At 40.5% G+C, this 25,119-nt stretch overlaps 1 protein-coding gene across 1 annotated transcript in view; it reads left to right on the top strand.

The window, feature by feature from the left end:
- The first annotated feature begins 7,143 nt into the window (after nt 1–7,143).
- The window catches only part of LOC149317055 (glucose-fructose oxidoreductase domain-containing protein 1-like), a 59,796-nt gene continuing 41,820 nt past the window's right edge, over nt 7,144–25,119 (top strand). The window contains exon 1 of the mRNA XM_089516744.1: nt 7,144–7,418. Within this exon, the coding sequence (XP_089372870.1) occupies nt 7,166–7,418 (253 nt within the window). The 5' untranslated portion in view covers nt 7,144–7,165. The remainder of the gene's footprint in view (nt 7,419–25,119) is intronic.

The raw sequence follows: 25,119 nt of genomic DNA, 5'->3' as shown, positions 1-25,119 counted from the left end.
ACTATAACGGAGAATAAGAATAGCATAATGAGAACAGAAATGGAATATATAACTTATGAAGTCTTATCTTCTCTCCTAGCAATAAGTTTTGCAACACAGTTACTTTTGGTTATTTGTTACTATGCCAATCCATGATTGATGCTTAAATTACAGTGGGCCTTGGTATCTTCTGGGAATTGGCTCCAGGACCTCTATGGATATCAAAATGTGTGGATGCTCAAACCTCATTAAATACAGTGGCATAGTAAAATAAAGTCCCTTATGTTAAATGGAAAAATCAAGCTTTGTTATTTTGGAATTATGTTCATTTACACCAGTGATTCCCAAACTCTGGTCCTTCAGGTGTTTTAGACTTCAGCTCCCAGAAGCCCAGACATCTTGGCTAATGGTATGGGATTCTGTGAGCCGAAATGCAAAATACTTGGAAGGCCAGAGTTTGAGAATCATTGACGTAGCGGATGGTGGAATCTGGAGATATGGAGGGGTAACTATATTACTTTCTAATGTGTACATGCCCCACCCATATAAATGCATGGTTACTGACGTCTGGTAAAACAGTCTGTTTTTATTGAAAAATGTCACACATGTACACACACAGAGACACACACACAGAGGTTGAGAATCCCTTATCCAAAAGGCTTGGGACCAGAAATGTTTCAGATTTTGGATTTTTTTTTGGATTTTAGAATATTTGCACATACATAATGAGATATCTTGGCAATACAATCATATTTCAAAATGCAGTAATTTTTTGGGTGGGAAATATAGGAGATGTAGTGTTACTTGAGGGACCGCATCTCTCCATATGATCCACCCCGCACACTCAGAACATCTGGGAAGAATCTGTTGGAAACTCCATCTTCCAAATATGTCTTCACATCCCAGATGGCTTTTTCGATAGCAGCCCCGCCGATCTGGAATAGTCTTCCTGAGGAGCTCCCCTGGAAACATTTAAAAAGAGACTTAAGACCGTTCTCTTTTGTCAAGCTTTTCCCCCTGATTAAAAAGATTTACACACTTGTTGCTATCGATTCTCTGCCTTACCCTGGAGATGTATGTTGTATGACTGTGTATTAATAGTGCTTGTATTGCTGGTATTTATTTTATATTTTTATAAGAGTCTTTGTATGGTTTTAATAGTCTGTAACCCCACTTCGATCCAATGGGAGAGGCGGGGAAACATAAATAAAAATTATTATTATTATTATTATTATTATTATTATTATTAATTATTTATTATTATTATTATTAGTATTATTATTATTAGTGCAACCAGGCTGAGAAGCAGTCCCAGAAAAGCAGGAGAAGCAGCGGCAAGTCCCAGTCACCAGGCACTCATTCTTCAAGCTTACTTGCTTGCAGGGAGCCTATCTAATGCCTGCTTCTGCCACCTTAAAGGCAGAAAAGGGTATCTAGTGGGCTTCCTGCAGATGCATAGCCTGAAAAATGCATGCCTAGTAGCCAGGGTTTTCCACCTCCTCCACTGCTGCTCTACGCCATTTTATATATGGCGTATACATGACCTGTCAGCATCCATGAACTGTCATATGAAGTCAGGTATGGAATTTCTCCCTTGTGTGTCATGTGATTAAGTTTTGGGTTTTGAAGCATTTTGGATTTTGGATTACGGATACTCAGCCGAGAGAGAGAGAGAGTGCGCACAATAACTTCTTTCACTGTGCTTGCCATGTATTATTTGCTTCAAATATTTTACTGCCCAAATTAATTGCTTCTGCTTATTATGGTTAAGAATTGTGGAGATGCTACAGCTCTATCCTTCATGATATTGCTAATTGTTTTATATATCTGTGTAATTATATTACAGAAAAACGAACCATACGCTGATAATTATACATGCAAATTATTCCTAATTTCCCTTTCCTTTTCCAACCATTAGCAACTCTAGCTTTCAAAGAATTAATCGCTTGGGGAGTAGCTTTAAAACATTTTTACTGCATTTGCTCATGTGTGTTAGGTATTTGAAATGGTATATTATTTTAGAATTATTTTAAAATTATTTAAATATAAGGTGTTTTATGATGAATTTGAAACTAAATTTTACTCTTTTAATATTGAAACTGCCTTGGGCAGATCCCAGTTTCAAAAGGCAGCTAAGGGGGGGGGGGGGAATCCAGTCAAATCAGGGTATTGTGGACATTCTTTAAGAAACAGTAAAAGGGGACATTTAGATCAAAATGCACTCTGTACACACATCTGGAAATAAATTCCATTAATGTCACTGTACCACATGAGATCAGAATGTGGGCCTGAGGGTTAGGTGTTATAGCAGAATGTGGCTAAGAAAATGCATCTATTTTTGTCATGAACATAGCAAGAGATTTGGTCAGCCAGTCTCTTTTGGCCTCAGCGTCCCTCATCTGAAAAACGGGGTACATTAATATTGGTGTACTGAGCAGGGTTGTCAAGATTTTCAACTAGAAAATGCATCTAAGCTGCATGGAACATTAAAAATGTTATACTGTACAGTGGCTAGAATTGTTATTATGGGGAAGAATGATGATGGTGGTGGTGATGGTGATGATGATCCCAATTGACTCCTTCCTTCGCACCTCATCCTCCCATTAGCCAGCGACCAAGATGGGTGTCACAGGATGTTGTAGGGCAATTCAGATGGTTAGCTTGAATAAGAGGAAAGAGAGAAAAGGTCTGCATGCAGGAAATCCCTATCTATATAAGGAGGGGGGAAGAGAATGCAAACATCTTCCAACATATGTTTTTAAACATTTTGTGAAAATGATCAGTGACAGAATCTGAGGAGTCGACCAGGTTACCAGATTTTGGTACAATGTATGTAAACTGCAATTTAGGGTCTCAGATTCTGAGGGCCTCTAAATAAAACCAAGACAGACAGATAATCAATGCTTTATGGTTCCTTTAATGTGGCATTTTTCATCTTGACACAGTTTAGGATTTCAGCATACCTTAATCCAGGCCTGCATGGAAATGTAAATTGTTATATTGGGTGTATTACAGAGACAGGAGGAATGTGCTTTGTGTTTAGGCAGGAACACTCAGAGATGGAAAATGAATAGGAAAATTGTTACGAGAATAACAATCTGCATCTCCACTACCAAGTTATAGTAGTCTGCTGCCATTTAAAGTGTAATGGTTCGTTTATAGAATCCTGGGATTTGTAGTTTATGATGTACTTACAGTTCTCTGCTCCAATTACATTCTGAAGGACAATACAGTATTAGAACTCTGTGTAATTCCAAATTCTGTACCACACCAAACTAACCAGGATTGTATAGATCAATGACTTAAAAACGTGGTGTTGAACTACAATAATGACATAATGTTGATACACTCCAAGAAAAGCAGGGTCAAAGAGTTAGTATAAAAACCTTAAATGAGGAGCTGAGGGTGAATAAAATGTGGAATGTGCTGTTGCCAGGATGCAAATAGTCAGGTAAAGGAGCTTGAGAGGGAGAGCACTATTATGAAGAGCTAAATTGTACACCATAATTTTCAACCTGTCAACCACAAATCTGCATGTTTTAATGTCATTTATAAAAGACTCTAAATATCACTGTCTCTCCCAAATATCACTTACTCCTAAAAGTGATATAGAGGTGAGGAATTCATCTGCTGTGAAAACTGAATGAAAATGGAAGTGTTTAAAAAATATGGTATTTTAATCTCAGGAATCATTCCTTATATAAGCAAGGTAATGAGTAAATACAAAAATAGGATTAGGTCAAACCTGTCATCATACAGCTTGAGTCCCCTTCTGAAATCCAAAAATGCTCCAGAATCCGAAACTTCTTTGATGGGTTGTTGAGATAGTGATACCTTTGTTTTCAGATGGTTGAATGTGCACAAATTTTGTTTCAACCAATTTTTTAAAAAAAGTATTGTATAAAATTACCTTCAGGTGGTATGTATAAGGTGGATATGAAACATAAATGAATTTTGTGTTTAGATGTGATCCCATCTCTAAGATATCTCATTATGTATGTATATGCAAATGCAAATACAACTGTATGTAAGTACAGTTCCAAAATCCAAAACACATCTGGTCCCAAGGATTTTGGAGAAGGTAAGGGAGACTCCACTTGTACTATAACATTTACTACTTTACTATAAAATGTTCCACCTTTTAAATGAATGTTGTGTTTAGACTTGGGTCCCATCTCCAAGATACCTTATTATTTACATAGGTGCAAATACTGTGCACGTATTCTAAAAATGAAATAAATAAAGAAATCTGAAATCCAAACCACTTCTGATTCCAAGCATTGTGGGTAAGGGAGACTCAACCTGTACCATGTTTTAGAATGGAAAAGCACTTTCTTCTGATCTTCTATGTTGCACTGCTTTTGTTATAAAACACACACACACACACACACACACACACACACGCAAAGAACAAAGCATATGTCTAAAAACAATGTCTTTTTATAAGAAAGAAGCTGGTAGCATGAGCTTTCCTAGACTTGAACCTACTTCCTCAGATGCATGTTGGGCTCTATGAAAGCTCATGTTACCAGCTTCTTTCTTTCAGTTACGTCTCAAAGCTGCTACAAGATCCCTTTTGCTGTTGTGGTTCTGTGCCTTCAAGTTATGGCCAACTTAATGGCGACCCCACAACAGGGTTTTCTTGGCAAGTTTCTTCAGAGAGGATTTGCCACTGCCATCCTGAGGCTGAGAGAGTGTGACCCACCCAAGGTCACCCTGAGCAGGGATTCGAATCCCGGTCTCCAGAGTCATAGTCCAATGCTGAAACCACTATGCCATGCTGGCTTTCACAAGATCCCTTTGCACACTGATTTTCCAAAGACAGCTATATGTCTTGAATGTTACAAAGACAGGCTTTCCAGGCTTTGCTTGAGCAAGCAGAATTAATTAAAAGTGTGTGCTTCTCAGGAAGGGCAGTGCATGTAGTATATGTGTGTATGCGTTGTGTGTGTATGCACCAACGCTTGTTGCCCTGGCTTGTCCCTTGCTGTGGCCGCCAGGGTTGTTGCTTGTGAGAAAGGCCGGCGGCAGCTACACAACCACACAGACTGCTGTGGCCTGCATTGCTCTTCTCTTGACCTTTCGGCGTCCTTTATGCAGGGCCTGTGCGTCTGTGTGTCAGAACTGCACACAACACTGCACACAGCCAGCTCTGCCTGTCAGCAATTCCTGGGGCTTTATTTTCTTTTTAATTGGCTTTTCAGAGGCCGTGAATCCTCTGAGTTTTGCCTGGGTGGGATTGGTGGCCAGGCGACATGTTGAGAGGGAAAGAAGGCGTCTCTTTTGCTTGGAGAGGGAGGGAAACTAGGCAGGAGGTGGAGGCCCAAACTCCTCCTTTTCCCTCACAATGCTCAGGAGGATGTTGTGGTGATGAACATCATGGCAGAGGAGGAGGAGGAGGAGGAAGAGAACAAGGAGGATTAAGTCCTGGGTGGCTTCTGCGCTGCAACTGTGTTCAGAGCCAAGCCACTTGTTGGCTGCCCCTTGGTGCCTTTTTGTGGACACTTTATGAAGAGTTAAAACAAGAGGTCAAAACAGAGAACCAGTACTCTTGTTTGGTTCCACACTATTACTGCTACGACTACTACTACTACTACTATTCAGGGTGACCAGAGGTCCTCCTTTTTCAGGACACACCCTACATTTCCAGCCTTTGGTCCAGGAAGAATTCCCAAATGTCTTCCATACATTTTGAGCATGGCTGAGAAGCCTGAAACTATATTTATGTCAGTGTTTTTAGCTTTTATTTGGTCAATGCCCTCCATTTTGAGGTGCCTTGTCCTCCTTTGCTGTTAGGACATCTGGTCACCTGCTCCTCTTTCCAGGAGGTGGAGCCTTCTGGCCATGAAAAATTCCAAAATGTCCTCCATTCTGAGCATGGGTTAGATTCCTGTCAATCTTTGAAACTGCTATTTGGTCAGTGTCCTCCATTTTTTTCTTCTTGAATGTGCTCCATTTTGAGGTGCCTCATCATCATTCCTTTGCAGTTAGGGCATCTGATCAAAATGGAGGGCATTCAAGGAAAAAAATGGGGGACATTGACCAAAATAACAACAAAAAATCCAATAACATCAAACAGTTTTGCTATATGGCCAACATGGCTACCTCTAGCTATGTTCTGGATAACAACAATAACAATAACATGACGCTGGTGATGATGAATGTGGTGAGAGAGAGAGAGAGAGAGAGTGGCCAGGGTGAAGCTGAGGAGGAGCTGAGGAAAACCAGGGAGCTCTCTCTCACTCTTTCTGTGAGTGGGATGTGTGTCTGTGTGATATGTGTGTATGTGATATATATCTCTGTGTGATGTGTGTCTGATATATGTGTGAGCATGAAGGTTTGTGTGTGTGTATGGTGTGAGTGTGATATGTGTGTGAGTGTGATGTGTGTGTGTGGTGTGAGTGTGATATGTGTGTGTGATGTGTCAATGTGATATGTGTGTGTGTGTGTGGTGTGAGTGTGATATGTGTGTGTGGTGTATGATATATATGTGTGTGTGATGTGTGAATGTGGTGTGTGTTTGGTGTGAATGTGATGTGTGTCTACCTGATATGTGTGTCTGAGTGTGATGTCTGTGTGATATATGTGTGTGATGCTTGTGTGCGTAATATATTTGTGTGATGTGTGTCTCTGTGTGTGATATATGTATGTGTGGATGTGATACGTGTGTGATATGTGTGTGTGTGATGTGTGTATGAGTGATTTGTATGTGTGATGTGTGTGTATGATATGTGTCTGTGTGTGATATATGCATGTATGTGTGAATGTGATATGTGTGTCTCTGTGAGTGTGATGATGACGGGGCTCTAGAGCGGCGGGGAGCCAAAGAGGAGGAGGAGGAGGAGGAAGCGTCGTCGTCGCCGTCGTCTGCTGCGTTGCGGATCCGAGGCGGGTCTGTAGGGAGAGGAGGAGAGCGGGAACCTGGCGCCTTTTTGGGAGAGGGAGGGCGCCTTGCGGAATGAAGAAGCAGCAGGAGCAGGAGCAGGAGCAGCCAAGCCTTGCTTTCCTTGCTGCTGCTGCGGAAGAGGGGCAGGGCATATTGCAGAAAGGCGGGTTGGAGGTGGAGGAGGAGGAGGAGGAGGAGGAGGAGGAAAGGTGAGGAGGAGCGCAGAGGCAGAGGCAGAGGGTCCCCTGGCAGGCATCCGCTGCCGCCTGCTCCTCCTGGTCCTCCTGGGCCGCCTCCGCCATGCTTCCCGGGGTGGGTGTGTTCGGGACGGGCCTGACTGCGCGCGTGATCGTGCCCTTGCTGAAGGAGGAGGGCTTCTCGGTGAAGGCGCTGTGGGGCCGGACCCCCGAGGAGGCGGAGGAGCTGGCCAGGGAGATGAGCGTCCCCTTCCACACCAGCCGCATCGACGAGGTCCTGCTCCACCACGACGTCGACCTCGTCTGCATCAACCTCCCGCCGCCGCTCACACGCCAGGTCGCCGTCAAGACCCTCGGTGAGTCCCTCCCTCCCTCTCTCCCTCCCCCCGGGGAAGGAAGGGCACCTCTGGGCGCCTCGCCTCAAAATGGAGGGACACTCCCAGCACTGATACCACCCTTGTAGCCTCCTCTCCACATGGAGGACGCCCTGCAGCCCCTCCCGGACACAGGGACTCAATGGGGGACACCTCCAGTTGTCTCTCTCTCTCTGTGATATAGGCATGTCTGGCTGTGATAGATGTGGGTGCGATGGGTGTCTCTGAGTGGGAGTGGTGTGTATAGGTGTGATGTGTCTGTGTGTGATGTGTGTAGGATGTGTGATGTATTTGTGTGAGTGATGTGTGTCTGTGCGTGGAATATATGTATCTGTGAGTGTGGTATGGCGTGATGGGTGTCTCTTTGTGTGAGTGTGATATGTGTGTCTGAGTATGAGGTGTGTGTGATATATGTGTGATATGTATGTGAATATGATATGTGTGTCTGAGTGTGATACAGTATATGTGTGGGATGTGTATGAATGTGATGTGTCTAGGATGTGTATCTCAGTGTGTGATACATTTGTGTGTGTGTGATGTGTGTAGGATGTGTGTCCGTGAGTGATATATTTGTGTGAGTGTGATATGTATGTGTCTCTGTGTGTGATATATGTATGTATGAGTGTGATGTGTGTATGATGTATGTCTCTGTGTGTAATATATTTGTGTGAGCTTGATGTGTGTGTGTAATATAGTTGTGTGAGCTTGATGTGTGTGTGATATGTGTATGAGTGTGATATGTGTATGAGTGTGATATGTGTGTGAGTGTGATGTGGGTGAGATATATGTGTGTGATGTGACCAGTGGGATGTGTGTATCAGTGTATGATACCTACCTCTGTGAGATGTATTTGTGTGAGTGTGATGCATGTGTGTGTGTGTGATGTGTGTATGATGTGCGTGATATGTGTGATACAATGGGGTTCTGGGACTGGGAGGACTGGCCAAGGCTCCTCACACCTTAAAACGGAGGACCTCTGAGGGGAAAAGATGGAGGACAGAGCCACATCAAGAGCTTTTTCAACAACCCAACACTGATATAATACATATGCATTCTTCTAGTCTTCTTTTAGTCAGGCTCAACATGGAGGACGTGTTGCAGTCCCTCCCGGACAGAGGGTTGAAATGGAGGATGCCTCTTGGGGAATAGAGGGTGGCCAGATGTCCCCTCTGCAAAGGAGGACAAAATGGAGGGCCTTCGAGGAAAAATGGAGGACCTGACCAGATAAAAAGCTAAACACAATATAAATGTAAATTCATGCTTCTTCGCCCTGCTTGAAATGGAGGACTTTTTAGAATTCCTGCTGGACAGAAGCTTGAATAGGTTGGGCATGTCCTGCAAAAGGAGGACGTCTGGTCACTCTGGGGCTGAGGGGAGAGTACAGGCAGTTTCTTGAAAAGGATGGTACCCAGGTCTCAAGCCTGTTGTTGTTGTTGTTGTTGTTGTTGTTGTGTGCCTTCAAGTCGTTTCCAACTTATGACAACCCTAAGGCAAACCCTTCATGGGGTTTTCTTGGCAAGATTTGTTCCAGAGGGGGTTTGCCATGGCCTTCCCCTGAGGCTGAGAGAGTGTGACTTGCCTGGGGTCACTCACTGGAGGCCAAATGCCTAGCCCTTTGTCAAATAGGTGGAGTCCAGTTTCTCATGGAGCGGGCAGTCTGCACATGCTCAGAGGCATGGCTTTTAATTCCTACCTCTTATTCCATACTCTTCCACGAAAAGCAAGTTCTAAGATTGATTGTTGTAGAGATAAACTCTCTGGGATGTAGGGGGAACCACCTCAGTTTTACCTTTTTTTTCCATTCTATATCAGGCTGCGATTCATTTCTAAAATGAGAGACAAGATAAACCTTTGTAGGAGCTTCACCTCCATCCTGAGAGCTCTTCTGCTTAATCCTAAAATTGTGGCTTCAGAAAGGGTGGGGCAGAAAGTACATACTCTGTACATACTTGGAGGAGCTTTTTGCTGATTCCTGCCTCTGAAAAGGAGTGCCATGAATAAATCATTAAGAAACCTTTGAGTAAGATATTGCGTTTAGGTGCACATAGGCCTTGATAGGTTTTTAATTTAAAGCTTGGGGGAAATTCTGTCCTATCTTGTTTGATACCCCAAGTTTTCTTCCAGGAGGGGATGAGATTCCCTTTCCTCAGGTCTCTCTATGTGTGTTTTGTGTGTCTTCAAGTCATTTCCGACATGGTGAACCTATCACGAGATTTTCTAGGCAAGATTTGTTCAGAGGAAGTTTGCCATGACCTTCCTCTGAGGCTGAGAGCATGTGACTAGCTTAAGTTCGCCCCATGGGTTTCATGGCCAAGCAGGAATCTAACCATGGTCTCCAAAATTGTAGTCTAACACTCAAACCATTATGCCATGCTGACTGTCCAGGTTCCTCTATGAAACCATCAATCTTTGATTTCGTTTGTTTATTTTATTGTGTCCCACCATCCCTCAAGAAGCTCAACCCAGCATGACCCACAAGTCTCATGACTATTTTGAATGCATTTGTTAGTTATGTTTCTATCTGGCTTTTCCTCCAATGTGTTCAGGGTAATGTGTGTGGCTCCCTCCTGCTTCCCCCTGCTTATCTTCACAACAACAACCCTGTGATATAGGGCAAGCCAAAAGAAAGTAAGGATCTAGAGCCACTCATTGTGTTTCATACCTCTGCAAGGATTTGAACCTGGACCTTGAAGTCCCAGTCCAACACGCTGATCGCTGTACCAACACTGGTTATGTGAGATAGCTAAGACTGAGGGAAGATGAAGATGCTAATGACTGAGCCTGAGAACTTGGGTGTCCCTGGTCCAGTTCCAAACTTGATTAAACACCACACACTTTTAGAATATGTTGCTCTGTCTTGTTTTCTGTAATCTGTGCTTTGGGAGAATGAGGGAGCACACGTTCTGAGTAGGATATATTTGCCAAGTATTGATCTTCTGCATACAGTTTAGCAACCAGGAATGCTGGGAGAATTTTGAAGCCTCAGTGGTCATGTTGCAGTCCTCTAGATATGTAATTTAAAACTGTTCCTCTTTTGTTTATTTTTATGTGTATGCTGCAAAGTCCCTACGTATCCGAGCAGTGAATAGTACAAATCCAATGCAAGACAGTAAATTATAGTAGAACACTAATAACCGTTGTGAAAATGTCTGCTGAGGTCTAATATGGTGTGTGGATTTGTGTGCACATACATGTAGGTGCATCTGTTTTGTTTTTAATGAAATAACTATGAAAGGCCATTGTATTTTTCCACAGTGACTTTTGACACATGCATCTTAGGAGCATTGCAATAAACTTTGAACTTATTACAGGTTGAGTCTCCCATACTGAAAATACATGGGACCAGAAAAGATTTGGATTTTGGCATATTTGCATATACATAATAAGATACCTTAGAGATGGAACCCAAATCCAAACATGAAATTCATTTATGTTTCATATGCACCTTATACACATAGCCTGAAGGTAATTTTATACATAATATTTTTTAAAAATTGAGCATGAAACAAACCTTGTGTGCACTGAACCATCAGAAAGCAAATGTGTCACTATTTCCGCCATGCATGTGGACAGTTTTGGAGGATTTTAGAATTCCAGATAAGGGATATTCAATCTGTAAATCATTATTATTTCTGAAATATGTTATGAGCCCTTGGTGCTCAAATGCATTGGCATAATTTTATTATTTCTCCTATTTCTTCTATTTCTCCTAGAAGAGATAATGGATACAAGAAAAAGTGCACAAGTATAATCACTGCTACCTCCTTCCCCTTTTGTTCATTCTTTCTTTTATTACTATTAAAGAAGTTGTTGTTGTTGTTGTTGTGTGCCTTCAAGTCATTTTCTGCCGTATGGTGACCCTATGGCCTATGATGACCCTGTCATGGGGTTTTCTGACAAGATTGGTTCAGAGGGAGTTTGCCAATGACTACTTCAGATGCTGAAAGAGTGTGACTTGCCCAAGGTCAGACAGTGGATTTCCATCACTGAGTAGGGATTCGAACCTTGATTCAGTGTCAGTGGTTTGCACAGCTACATTCTGCGTGGTGGTCAAAGTCAGAGAAGAGGCAGAACAAACATAGGTACAAATTACAATCTATTAAACAACAGATTTTAAAAGCTCTTTGTGGGGATGATATTCAGTAATTTTCTTTTTATTGTGTGCCTTCCGACTTATGGGGTTTTCTTGGCAAGATTTGTTCAGAGGAGGTTTGCCATTGCTTTCCCCTAAGACTGAGAGTGTGCGACTTGCCCAAGGTCACCCAGTGGGTTTATATGGCTGAGCTGGGAATTGAACCCTGGTCTCCAGAGTAACAGTCCAACACTCAAACCACTATGCCACACTGGTTGTCTATGGCAATAGGGAACAACGGGATTTGAGGCCCCACATTTTTTCTTATCTGTGAGGGGGGTCCATAATGGATTCCCTGAGTATACAAAAGGACAAATGTAATTCAGTATAAAACCAGCTAAAATAGATAGCAAGAAGTAAGACAGTAGAAGCAATAAAAGAAGAAATAGTGACAAAGCCGTTATTAAAAAAACACAGATGAAATTGTCTTCAGATTGCACTTGAAACCAGGAATTGGAAGGTGTAACTAGGGCAGACCATTCACCAAAAAGTCCCTTTCTCTTATCCCTACTAACTAAATTTTTACAAAGGAACAACCAGAAAGACCTCTGAAGCAGAGAGGAATAGTTTCCTATGGCAGGTGATTTCTGAGATGCTGAGATATTCTAACAGTGAACTTAGAAAATTAGTGTCCAGTGAAGGTGATAAATGGATATAATATGATCCCATTCAGCTATCCATTTGGCTGTAGCTTTCTGGATACACCTGCATTGTTTTCAAAGCAACCTTGTATTGGGTGTGTGGTAAATAGCTCAAATATGACACTTGCATGAAGAAAAAGTGTAGTTCCCTTACAATGCATATGCTAGGTTGGGGGGAAAAGGACATTTGGATCTGAGCTTGAGAATAAGTTGTGCATACCATTTGTTGCTCTAATCCAGGGGTAGGCAACCTACGACCCGTGGGCCGGATGCAGCCCGGCAAGGCCTTGGGACCGGCCCCAGCCTGGTCCTGCCGCCAATTGCTGCCAGAGCCTTTGGCCTATCAGGAGGAGGCGGGCAAGGGGGGGCAAGCGGCAGGCAAGGGGGGCAATTGTCTATAGAAGCCTCTGAAACATGCATTTATATTAACATTTTTTAAAAATCAGCAATTTTTTTGCGTATCCTCCATTTTTTAAAAAAAAGTGTCCTCCATTTGAAAATTTTGTCCTACATTTGTTCCGGTTTATTTATTTATTTATTTATTTATTTATTTTAAAAATTTATTTATTTATTTATTTATTTGCTTCGGCCCCCCAGTTGTCTGAGGGACAGCAACCCGGCCCCCGGCTCAAAAAGGTTGCCTACCCCTGCTCTAATCTACACATAATGCAGTTCAGCCCTATTTCTAGTCCTGTACTGACTCCTGAGCTAAACCGTTTTCTTCCTGCTTGAGGGGAAAAAAAGAATCACCTTGTATTCTGACACCCCCTTCCCCTCTGCCTCATCCTTTTTACATGTGGTCCATTACCCCGTCCAATCTCAGGTTTGATCCTACACCAAGATGTCCAATCTCAAGTTTGATCCTACATCAGGATGTCCAGCCTGGGAGCATATGCTTATATGCTCCATAATATTAGCTTCAGACTGATGTGGGAGGAAGGCTACATGTTCGCCAGCAGGGACATAAGTCGGCAGGTACAAAGGTGTGGCTTTGAGTGACCCATGGGAACTGGGTGCTGGCTGGCTGGCTGGCTGGCTGGAGATCCTTCACTGTTATTGCTGCTTCTGGCAAGTCTGGCCCTGAGCCTTGCACTGCAACATTTTGTGAGGATCTAGAGCCCTTTACAGCAGCCACTTTGCAGATCCAGTGTTTGAGGGCTGAGAGAGGCCCAGAAAATCTCCGCAGGCTCCCTCAAACCCTTAGGCCACTTCAAGAAAATCTGGTCTCCCTCGCTTTTTCGCACCAAAGCGAGAGATCAGTTGGAGTCCTACTGAAGTCAATGGGGCATACCTTCGAGTAGGCAGATATAGGATAAAGGAGAGGTGACATAGAAGGGTGTGCAAAAACAAGGCATGGATAAGGTGGTGTTTAAAATACAAATAAACATGTTACCAATGAACAACCTGGCAAGATATTTGAATTTGTGCATGTGAATACACATTATTAAAAATATTTTCTGGAAGAGCACACATGTGCATGCATCTGGGAGTTTTAGAAAGCAACAGCCAAGGGTTACAGTTCATCCCAATCCATGTAGACAAGACAGTACTGGATCTCATGCTAATGAGAGGCTCACATACACACTGCCGGCACACTTTTACTCCAATTTTATACATCCATGTGGCTTGCAAGACTAATTCAGAGTCAGATTAAAAACATTAATGTGGCATGCCAGGAGTTTACCTGGATCAAACATATTTTGAAGAAGATTCAGGAGAAGCTCAGACCATGCTTTCAAGTAGATTCTGTCCCAGAAGCTGAGAGGTGCTGCAGTGGAGTAATCTTTTTCACTGGGCATATGACTTCAACATAAGAAGAGGCCTAACCAAAAGACAATATTACTCAATAGAAAAGCCTGGTAAAGTTGAAGGTAATAGGAAAAGAGGAAGGCTACATTATGGGTGGATAGACTCAATCAAGGAAGTGTCAGTCCTCAGTCTGCAAGATCTGAGCTGGGCTTTTTGATGATAGGATGACCCTGGAGGTCTCTCATGCATATGTCAAAGCCAACTTGGTGGCATTAACAACAATCACCAAAAATATATACTATTCAAGTTTTCATATAATAATGCCTCTCAACATCCCCGGTAAAAAACATTGTCTTGTAAGTATTCAAGAGAAGATGTCTTGTCTAATTGAAGATGAATAAATATATGACAAAGGGAACTGTCATATAAAGGTGGCCCACTTAATGTCACACTGACAGGCAGTGATTCTCAGGTTTCTGGATAAGTGTTTTTTTTTTGAGATGGCCAGGACTGAGCATGCAAACTGTTATCTCAGTCACTGAGCTCTGCCTCATTCATTAAATTGTTGATCTAAACATTGGAGAGAAAATATGTTTTACTTTGGTAGTTTCCCTTACATTCTTAGCACTACTAATATAAAGATAATGCACACATTTTCTTTTGTGAACAGCTTTTTTGTCAGTGTGTGGACAGTAAAAAAAAGGTAAATGAAGCAATGGAGAAAACATGTAAGTGAAATATGACATCATCTGGACCCGTTGTAACATTCTGTGGATGAGGTATGGTATTTGCATCATAGCACCGGGGGCTCTTTCACACTCCGTAATTATAGTACTATAATTTCACTTTAACTATATGACAGCATCCTATGGAATCCTGGGATGTGCAGTTTAGGGAGTGGTATTTAGAATTCTCAGCCAGAGAGCTCTAGTGCCTCACTGAACTAGAAACACCATGATTCCATAGGATGCAACCATGACATTTACATTGGAATCATAGTGCTATTAACGTGTAGTGTGAAAGGGTTCTTAAATGAGAACCAGTAAATGTGAATGTGATTTTTGTAGAGAAGACATTTAAGCTTTTGTGTTTTTTAGCTGATGCTTCCATCTGCATTTTTCAAATTGCCGAAGAGAAATATGTGGTTCTCCTGTACTACGCACCTAATAGGGGTTGCATAAACATTTTAAAAAGAAATGTCTTCACTTCTGTTTTCCATACTTGTTGACATGTTACAACAGCTGTTTAGGTTTCAGTGAAAAAGGAAGGCAATTAAGGCAGGAGGAACAACCCCAGCTTACAGCCTTCTGTCTCTGTTTTTGTCTTTGTAGCAACAGCCCCATACTAAGAACTTCAGCAGAGGAGTCACCCTTCTAGGGAAGGTTGAAAGTGTAAGTTCTGTGAGCCATTTTAGAGGCACACCAGAATAAGCTGGTGATCCATTTATTATGCCATCTCTCTCTCTCCCTCCTGTTTCCCAGGCTGCCTCTATCCATATAGAAAATGATGCCCTCTCTTAATTTCCAAATTATACTGCAGAAATGAAGACAGCTTGTTGGTTATCGGGCATATATTTTTTATGTTGGAGGACTATGAATTCCTTTCAGTTTTGTTATTCAGATCAATTTTGTGAACTCAGAATCCTTTAATTCTAAGTGTGTGTTTTTGGAACAAGACTCCAGTTGGTGGATCTCAGGGTTCTTGAGAGAGAGAGAGAGAGAGAGAGAGAGAGAGAGAGAAGTCCCATACGTTGTATTTGCCTCGTGTTTACTGTCACTGGCTATGCGGGGTCTTTCTGATGATGTTTTACTTGATGTTTTAAGTCCAGGGTTGAACCTGGGACATCAGGTATCACTGAGTTTTGTTCTGTCCCTAGAGGGAAGGTGGAAAAATAAGTCAGAAACAGAGACAGATTTATTTTTAGTAAAAATGTGAATTGAATCAGGTGCTATATTCCAAAGAAAAGATGAAGATTGGGTATTTTGTGTTGCTTGTGTCCTTCTGTTGCATTATAATGTATATTCCAAGAGGCTTTTTATGCATAGACAAACACATGTTTTGTGATTTTTTTTTCTTGTTAAAAGATCAGTTTTTGTGTTTTTTCTTTCAGCTTTCAGTGTGCCATTTAGGCCAGTGCAAGCAATGTTTGGGAAATGTGACCTTGTGAAATTGACAAAAAATATTTTTAGATTGTAAAGTCAAATCCTGACTACGGTATTAAGTTGTATGGAGTGGCATGGCTACTTGCCAGTTGTACTTATTTTATTGTTATTGTTTGCAGTATACAATGTAAAGTTGCATTATTACCAGACAAACCAGTAATGCTAAAGCTCCATTAGCAATAACATGGATGATTAGCCAGCCCTGTCATAAAAAGAGTTGTGTAGCCTGTTCTTGAATACATTTACTTGGCATTAGATGCCATTGGATTATTTTGAGTCAATTTTGATGTAGGATCAGACCCTTGCTATGTGTGCTTCATAAGATCTTGCATTTGATTGAGGAAATGTAGTCTTTTCTTTTCTTGGTATAGTATTGCAGAGCCTGGAAAAATTACCTTTTAGACTATAGCTAGCATGGTTGTTCATAGTCAAATATTCTATGTCTAAACTATTCAGAGTCTCTACTGAGCATTGATGGAGTTCTTTTCTGTAATAACAAAAGAACTATGAAAACTACCAGTATTTTTCATGTAGGGAAAGCCAGCATGGTGTAGTGGTATGAACATTGGTCTATGACTCTGGAGACCAGGGTTCGAATTTCCTCTCAGCCATAGAAACCCATTAGATGCCCTTGGACAAGACACATACTCTCAGTCTTAGGACTTTATCACATGGGGGAAATCAGGGGTTTAAAAAGGCATTTTCCCGGGACATTTGCGTGATCACGGCAAAGATTTCCCCACAGTGTCGTGTTTAGAGAGGATAAGTCCTCTCTAAGAGCGATGATGTGCAATTTGAAAAATCATGCAAATGTCCTGGGAAAATGCCTTTTTAAACCCCTCATTTTTGCTCATGTGATAAAATTTTTAGTGGAAGTCAAAGGCAAACCCTCTCCGAAGAAATCTTGCCCTAAGTTGGAAATGATTTGAAGGCACACAAGAACAAGAGGGAGGACATGTTGGTCAATATTTTGTCTGGATTTAATTTTATTCTGGTAAATACAGTCAATCCCTCCATATCCATGGCTTCTTTATCCACAGATTCATGCATCCATGGCTTGAAAATATTAAAAAATATAAATTCTAAAAAGCAAACTTTGATGTTGCCATTTTATTTAGTGGACACAATTTTACTATGCCACTGTATTTAATGGGATTTGAGTGTTCATGGATTTTGGTTTCCATGAGGGATCCTGGAACAATCCCAGCAGGTACCAAAGGCCTACGGTAAATGATAAATGGTTGCCAATTCTCAGGGAAATTATATGTGTAGATATACTCCCTCCATAATTACCTTTTAAAATACATTTATTTGTGAGCATAGTACATCTCATAGATACAGATAGATAGGATTGTTCCCTGCACTGCCATACTACCCCCCCATCCCCAGTTTGTGACCAGTACTTCTTAGTGGATAGTAATACCTCTCCTACCAGTATTTTGTAACAATATTTAGAAAGTTGTATATCATGACCAGAGGAAAGGTCTGTCCCTCACCACTTGGGTCTCATGTATCTTGAAAAACACACTTCTGTACTATTCTCCTTTTCCCAGCTTCACAAGCTTTGCTTTGAGTTCCAGTCATAGTGACTCATAGGTCAAGCTGCAGAAATATCTCACCTCTTCCACTAGTTTGGGTGAGACATCTTATGTTGATCAGCCCATGAGGCACCACTAGTTCCTTTTCTCAATGCATTGTGTAATTGAGGAATGGTGCTTTGGGAAGATTTTTTTACATTGTTACCCTGAAGCCATGAAATGACCTTCCCCTGAGTTTTGTAATTCTTATTCTTTATTGGCCTACAAGAGATGATGCAACACTCACCATTGCCAACTGGTCTTTGGTCCTGGTGGCTGCTACTCTTTCTCTTGTACTCACAACTGCTTAGTGGTTAGTTAGCTCCCCGTTGTGTATGGGCTTGTAGAAAGATCGGGTGCTCTTGGGACTGCACTGACTCTGAGAAACTGCAACAGATTGCTTGCACAAATGAATTTTATGCTAGGATTTTATGTAGAATTGTGGCCAATGTAATGCCACAGGTATATATAAACATATGTGGTAGCATTCTAAGGGAGTAAGCTAGTTTTAGATAGAGGTCTTTCAAGAAGCAGAAGGGATAAGAAAACAAAAGATTAAGATATACATACCATTAATTCGGATTACTAGTCTTACATTTAGAAGACTATAAAATTAACTTTTTTTTCAAGGCTGCTCTACTAGAAATTTCTTTAATATGGAAAAAAGAGGCAAGAATCCATATTATATAGTGGTGTAATATTTTTATGGAACTTAGCTTTGATGGAAGAGCTTATACAACAGTTAAAGTTAGCAAGAAATTATCAAGCATAGGACAATTTTTATAATATCTAGTTTTTCCTAACTGAATATATAAATCATAATAGATACATAATGCACTATAGTTGTAAATTCTTTACTATATTTTATATTGTCTTTTAAAAATGATAGCTGATATCACTGTTTTTTCTTTAATAAAAATGACACTGCTATTTTTGCTAAATATGAAAGTACTTCTAGATTGTAATTGCTCAACTACATAGGGCAGCAGGTTGGTCCTACTCGATTCAATGAGAATTAGATTAATTCAATGAGAATTCAAATTAAACAGGATATATAGACTAAATAAATAGCATGTAGAATTGCATAATAAATATGTCATGATATTTAGATTGTTGCCATTATTTGCACTAATATATGGCACCTTCCACTTACTCCCTATAATCACAATTTAATCAACCTAAAAAATTCTCTCTGAATTCCTGAGTTAAGCAGCTTGCTGTTCACTGACTTAAAAGATTCTACTGGCTCTCATTGCCAGGTTTTTTGTTAACATGCTGAATTGAAGTGTCACTGTTCACTTAAGATGACAATCGCTTGTCTTATGATGAGATATTATGGTTATTGACTTGTTTGATGGCAATAATATTTATATTTTAATAGTTCTTAACTCTCACTTTTATGAATTCTGAATATGTCATATTATTAATGAAGGTAAACATCTAGTTTAAGCTATACTATAGCAAGTGAAAGGAAGAATCCACTGTGTAAGCTACTACTGCTTATGTCCTCAAAGCAGGAGGGGAGGGAGGCTTGGTAGGTGGTTTGGTGGGTATTTTTCACTGCTCTGATCTATCAATATTGGTAGGGGGGGGGGGATTAGCTACAGGAACTCTGGGGCCGGTGTAGTTTCTGAACTGAATCCTGTGTTTCTTCTGTGCCTGTTGGTATACCATAGTGACCAAATGGTATCATTACATAAATATAGTACACTTTCCCCCCAGGATTTTCCACATAGGGATGAAAGCAGAGAAAGCTACCCTCCATCACTGTCAAGAGAAAAACTTGCCATCTTTTAAGCACTGTCACCAAAATGCCTGTCTTCTTGATGGCCCTCTGAGCTAAAGATGCTCTGGGAAGGCTGCCTTGTGAAATCACCTGTGTAACTTCCTCTCTGGACAGCAATTGAGATAGATGGCCTTTTCTAGCTTCCCAGTGCTACTGCACTTGTATTCTTTCTTTCTTTTTTAACAACAGGATTTTAACCATTGGCTCCTAGGCATTCTCAGATTAGCCATTACCCTACAACACCTCACTCCCACAGCCTGCCCTGTTATTGATCCCATCTACAGTGGAGCATTGACAGTGGTAGGTTTTTCTTTCTTTCACAGTGTAGAAAGCTCAGGCATCAGAAAACCTTTTCCATCAGCAGAAAGGAAGATGTTCATTTGCAGAGGTATAGAATGAATGATACTTTATTATGGTCAAAGACCAGCACAAAAACAATACATTAAAGAACAGTTGAGTAAAAATAATGCATTAATAATAATACATTAATGTTACATTAAAAGAATGCAATATAATAATGCATAAGGCAGAGGTAGAGAGAGTATGACATACTACAGCCCCACAGATGTCCTCCACAGAACCTTAGAATTATATCATGAATGTCTTCAAATATCTAGTGGAAAAGTGTGCTCAGGGTTGTTATTTTTCCAGCAGAATGAGCACATATAGTTTTAATTTAACGTCCAGTCTGATCGCCGTTTTTGCTTAGGTGCACATTTCTTCTTCCTAGTTTGTACTGCCTCTTCACTTCTGATAGGGACATTAAAAGATGAACAACAACATACATTTCTTCCCTTTTTAATTTATTGAAAATTCCAGTGATCATGATTTATGTCAAGTTGTCAAGCATTTGTGGTGCTGATTTGTAACCCCTGAACTGTTGTGTTAAATAGAAGTCTTGTGCATTGCATGCGGTAATTTGGGTATAATTGTTCAATTAACCCAATACAGAGGAGGGTTAAATCTCAACCTAGTTATCTTATCACCTCTTGTAATATTGTTTCTACTAATGGCCTCCTTGAAAAGTAAGGTGGAAATCCAGCCATGTGTCCAAGGTGGATATGAAACATAAATGAATTTTAGACTTGAGTCCTGGCTCCAGCATATCTCATTATGTACACATTTGCAAATACAGGTATTCCAAAATCCCCCCAAAATCCAAAATATTTCTGGTCCCAAGCATTTCAGAGAAGGGAGACTCAACCTGTACTATAATTTAAAGTGTTTCACTGTTATGCTACATAAATCCACATGCTTCACCACAGTGTCACAAAATGTGGTGTGGTATTGAATGAGACCATAACAAAGATTGTAGTAAAGTTCTGGTCTTAGCCTTTCAGCTACTTTAGATATCTCTTGAAGATATACTTTGGGCTTCTGTTTTTTGTGGGGGTTTTTTGTTTTGTTTTGCTTTGTGATTTAGGATGAACTTCTATCTGACATCATAAAATTTATGTTGAATTTATGTTAATTTGGGGAGGAAATAGCTTGGATGTGTGGGTCCATTTTGTATGGAACAAAGTGTGAAACAAAATTTAAGGACTGTAGGCGCTACCCCTCAAATTCTATTTAATTCAACTGTTAAATGAAATAATCAGGAACAGTGCAGATTACATAGGTAAAATCCCTAGTGCAACATTAAAACTAATCAAGATTTTGGTTAGAATAATTCATATGGTGTAATCTGGATAATATGATCTATGTTTAGAAACTAAATTGTGTTTGTAGACAAGCTCCAAAACCCATGTAAGTTTGACACATGGGGTAGGGGAGAAGCAGTACCTCTGTAAGGCCATGCACAAATTATACACAAGATTTTGCATGTTTATTTGTTGCATAGTGTATCTGTATCTCTGGTCTGATATAAAGACTGCATGTTTTCATTCCAAATAATATTCTGAAGAATTCCTGCACTAGATAGTACATTTCCTTACTTGTGGCTGTAGTACTGGTGCAGTTCCTACTGCATGTTTTATTGTCAAATGGGGAAAAGCAATTGCATCCTAAAGGGAGGGGACATACCGTATATACTCGACTATAAGTCGATCTCATGTATAAGTCGAGGGCAAGTTTTGGACTTTGCTATGACCTGTGGATAAGTCGAGGGTAAAACTTAGGTGCATATAGCAAAGGATCTAAAGGAAAACAATGTCAAAGAACTTATAAAATGAACTCTATGTGCTTACTCTTAAGACTGGATGGATGAGAGAGTAGAGGGGGTCAGTGCTTCACATATTATACTCTTGCTTTTCATCAGGAGGTGGTTCCTTCTTTTAAATAAGAGTTAAGATACAATATTTACATTGACCCGTGGATAAGTCGAGTCAGTTTTTTGGGTCAATTTTTTTGACCTAAATTTCTAGACTTATACATGAGTATATACAGTAACACTTTGTTCTGGAACTCTTTAATGTGTATAAAGAGCGATTTTTCTCCAACCCATGACTTCTTCTGGAAATCGCTTGTATATTCCAGTTTTGCACTCTTAGATATTTTCTGTGTGTTTGGCAAAGTTCTGCTGAATCAGCCCAAACGGTTTAAAAAATGATTTAAAACTATGCAGTACAGTTTTGTGATTGTGTTGTTTAAATAAATCTAAGAGAATCATATCTCAGTTTCACAAACCAATTTTAGTATTAAAAGGGTTTGCGTTAAGATCAATAGAAGGAAATAATAGTCCCACTATAAGAAAGAGATAGGCAAGCGGAGGTTCAGAGAAGGGCATTGAGAATTCAAGCCACCTTGAATCTCATTTTGGTAGAAAGGTGGGATATAAATCCCATAAATAAATAAAATGAGATGATAGGAGGTATGGAGTATGGAGAACAAAACATGAAGAAAGGTTGAAAGCGTTGAGCATGTTCAGCCTGGTGAAGAGAAGTCTTAGATAGTGGCGTCACTAGGATTGGCGTCACCTGGTGGCATAACTCGTGGTGTCAACCCCCCTTTACCACCTCCCATACGACACCATGCAAAATGCTTATTAATGCTTATTAACAATTTTGGCTTTCAGATTTCCAGTTTAGGGGTGCTTTACCTGTATTTCGCTGTGATTATTTCTCCTCTTCCTCCTCCTTCTTTTTAAAGAAATGGAATTAGTTGCTAGAGCCATTAAACACATTCAGGCTTAATTAAGCACATTTGACATACTAATAAGTGTTCACAAAATTGTTAAATTTTAAAAGCACTTTATACCATTTGCAAAAAGATCAAATAGAGTAATGCACTTAATGTAAAAGCACTATTGAGAGAAGTGCAAAGGCTTAAAGAATTTAAAACAGGCTGCATTTGATGGCAACATTGTCATGTATATGTATAATTCTTCTTGTTGTGTGCCTGCAAGTCCCATCAGATTTATGGTGATCCTGTGGAGAACCTATTGGGGGCTTTCTTGGCAAGATTTGTTCAGGGGATGTTTGCCTTTTTCTAAAGCTGAGAGGGTGTGACTTGCCCAAGGTCTCCCATTGGGTTTCCATGGTACATTCTACTCTCATGTTATTAAATCACTACTGTGGCCTTCACATGTATTGATTTAACAATACACTTTTTCTTTTTTTACTATTGGCAAGAATTTACGTTTAAATAGTTTCATGTGATTAAAGTTTCTTGTGGCTAGTTCCTTGCAGAAAACCCTGGCTCCCTGCTTTAAGTGCTACTGCTGCAGTAGAAATTGTTAGCTAGCAATAATAATAAAGTTACTTGTATTCTTTGCTGTTGGTTCTCCTTCTTTGATGCTGAGGACTTATAACCCCAGGAACCTATTAAACCACAATTCTGTAATTGCCACATTGCCTGAATGGATGGTTGCCACTAGAGAATCTGGCTGCTCTCTTGCTGAAAACATAAACTGACACAGGGCTCAATTAAAAATGAAGGCAAAAGTTGTTGATTTATGCAATTTTTATGAGCAGTAAGCATATTCCTTGTGAAAATTGGTTCATGTAGCAAGCTTTTGTAGCTTCAGTGTAGATGATTTCAAGTACAAAGAAATTCCACCTTTTTGTTAATTAATTTCCCTTGCCCTCCATATGGCAGCAAAAGGCTAGGAGGGAGGGGACCAGTCTAGCCTCCCATGGAAGGGAGTTCAAGAGGTTGGGAGCAGCCTCCAAGAAGGTGGTAACAGTGACACAGAAAAACTATGGAACAAAATCAGATAAATCTTTTAGTACTAGCCATATGAATCATATATATCAATCAAATAGCAGACAGATAGTTAATTACATGGAAATAAATCTGCCTTCCACAACTTGTAATATACAAAACCAGTGTGGCCCACTAGTCATAAATTGTGATCTTCCAGATACCTTGGACTACCTAAACCTAATTGCTAATCCCAACTACAGTAAAACATTGAATCAGTGGAATTTACATAAGAATCTACCTGCCAAGTTTTCATTAATACAGTGGGTTTCTACTCCTTTTAAGCTCCAGCTGGATTTAGGCCCATGGTTCCTGACCTTATCATTAGGCAGAGTGAGGTGGCTGCCTTAAGCAGGAAATTTTGCTTGGCATCAGAGTGTCAGCAAATAGTTGGCTATTTAGGATGGAATCCTGGGATTTGTAGTTTGGTGGAGTATTCAGCCAGGTCTGTCAGAGAGCTCTGTTGCCTCACTAAACTACAGATCTCAAGATTTTGCAGTTATGGTAGTTAACATGGTGTCAGACTGCTTTATTTCTGCAATGTGGATACACTCTTAGGTGCCAGAATAAGTTGAGTGACTTTCGGTACTATGCCCCATGACTAGGATGTGTGTGTGTGTGTGTGTGTGTGTGTGTGTGTGTGTGTGATGGTGGGGAAGGAATTGTTTGTTGCTGCTTGTCAATCACCTGGAAGGCCACAATGGAAGGTGTACTGTTTTCACCTTGGTGGGCTGCAAGTTGTGTGTGCATGTATTCACAACTGTAGTACCACTCCAGTTATTGTTACTGTTACATGTTTTCAAGGCAACTCCAGTTTATGGCCACCCTATAATACAGTTTTCTTGGCAAGATTTATTCAGAAGGAATTTGTCATTGCCTTCATCTGAAACTATGATAATGTGACTTAACCAAGATGGGTTTCCCTGACAGGGCAGGAATTTGAACCCTGGTTTCTCCGTCCTGATCAAACACTCAAACCTCTACATTGAGCTGGCTCTCATGGCCCCTTCCACAGTTAAACACCACAACAACAACATAGAGAACTCAGTGGCAGAGCATATCCTAGCCCAATATTCAGACTGTTACACCATGCTGGTTCATCCCAGTTTATATTTTAAATACAAACCCTAGTTGTTATGGTGAAGTCCAGAGCTCAGAAAAGTTGATTTTTAGAGAACAACTTCCAGACCCCCCAGCCAGGATGGCCACTACTGGTTAATGGACTTGGGGAGCTGATTTCCAAGTTCTGTCTTAGGCTCACCAGTATACATTCTTTGGGAGCAGGGTTAATAAAATAGTAGCAAGGAGATTTTCTAATTTTGGAAATAGGAACATATTATCCTCCAGAGGTTATTGGGTGGCATTACCACCAGCCCTAATTGTCACAGTCACATGGGGGAGGGAGCATGGAAATGCAGTCAAACAGCATCTGATGGGCCTGTTGTCCCCATCCCTGTTCTAATGCATACATTTAAACAAGTGAACAGTCAGTAGCA

The sequence above is a fragment of the Sceloporus occidentalis genome, unplaced genomic scaffold (genome assembly GCF_023333645.1).
Source record: "Sceloporus occidentalis isolate IW3139 unplaced genomic scaffold, rSceOcc1.0.p SCAF_3, whole genome shotgun sequence".
Taxonomy (NCBI): Eukaryota; Metazoa; Chordata; class Lepidosauria; order Squamata; family Phrynosomatidae; genus Sceloporus; species Sceloporus occidentalis.
Note: the sequence above shows the minus strand (reverse complement) of the source record. Positions and strands in the feature narration are given on the sequence as shown.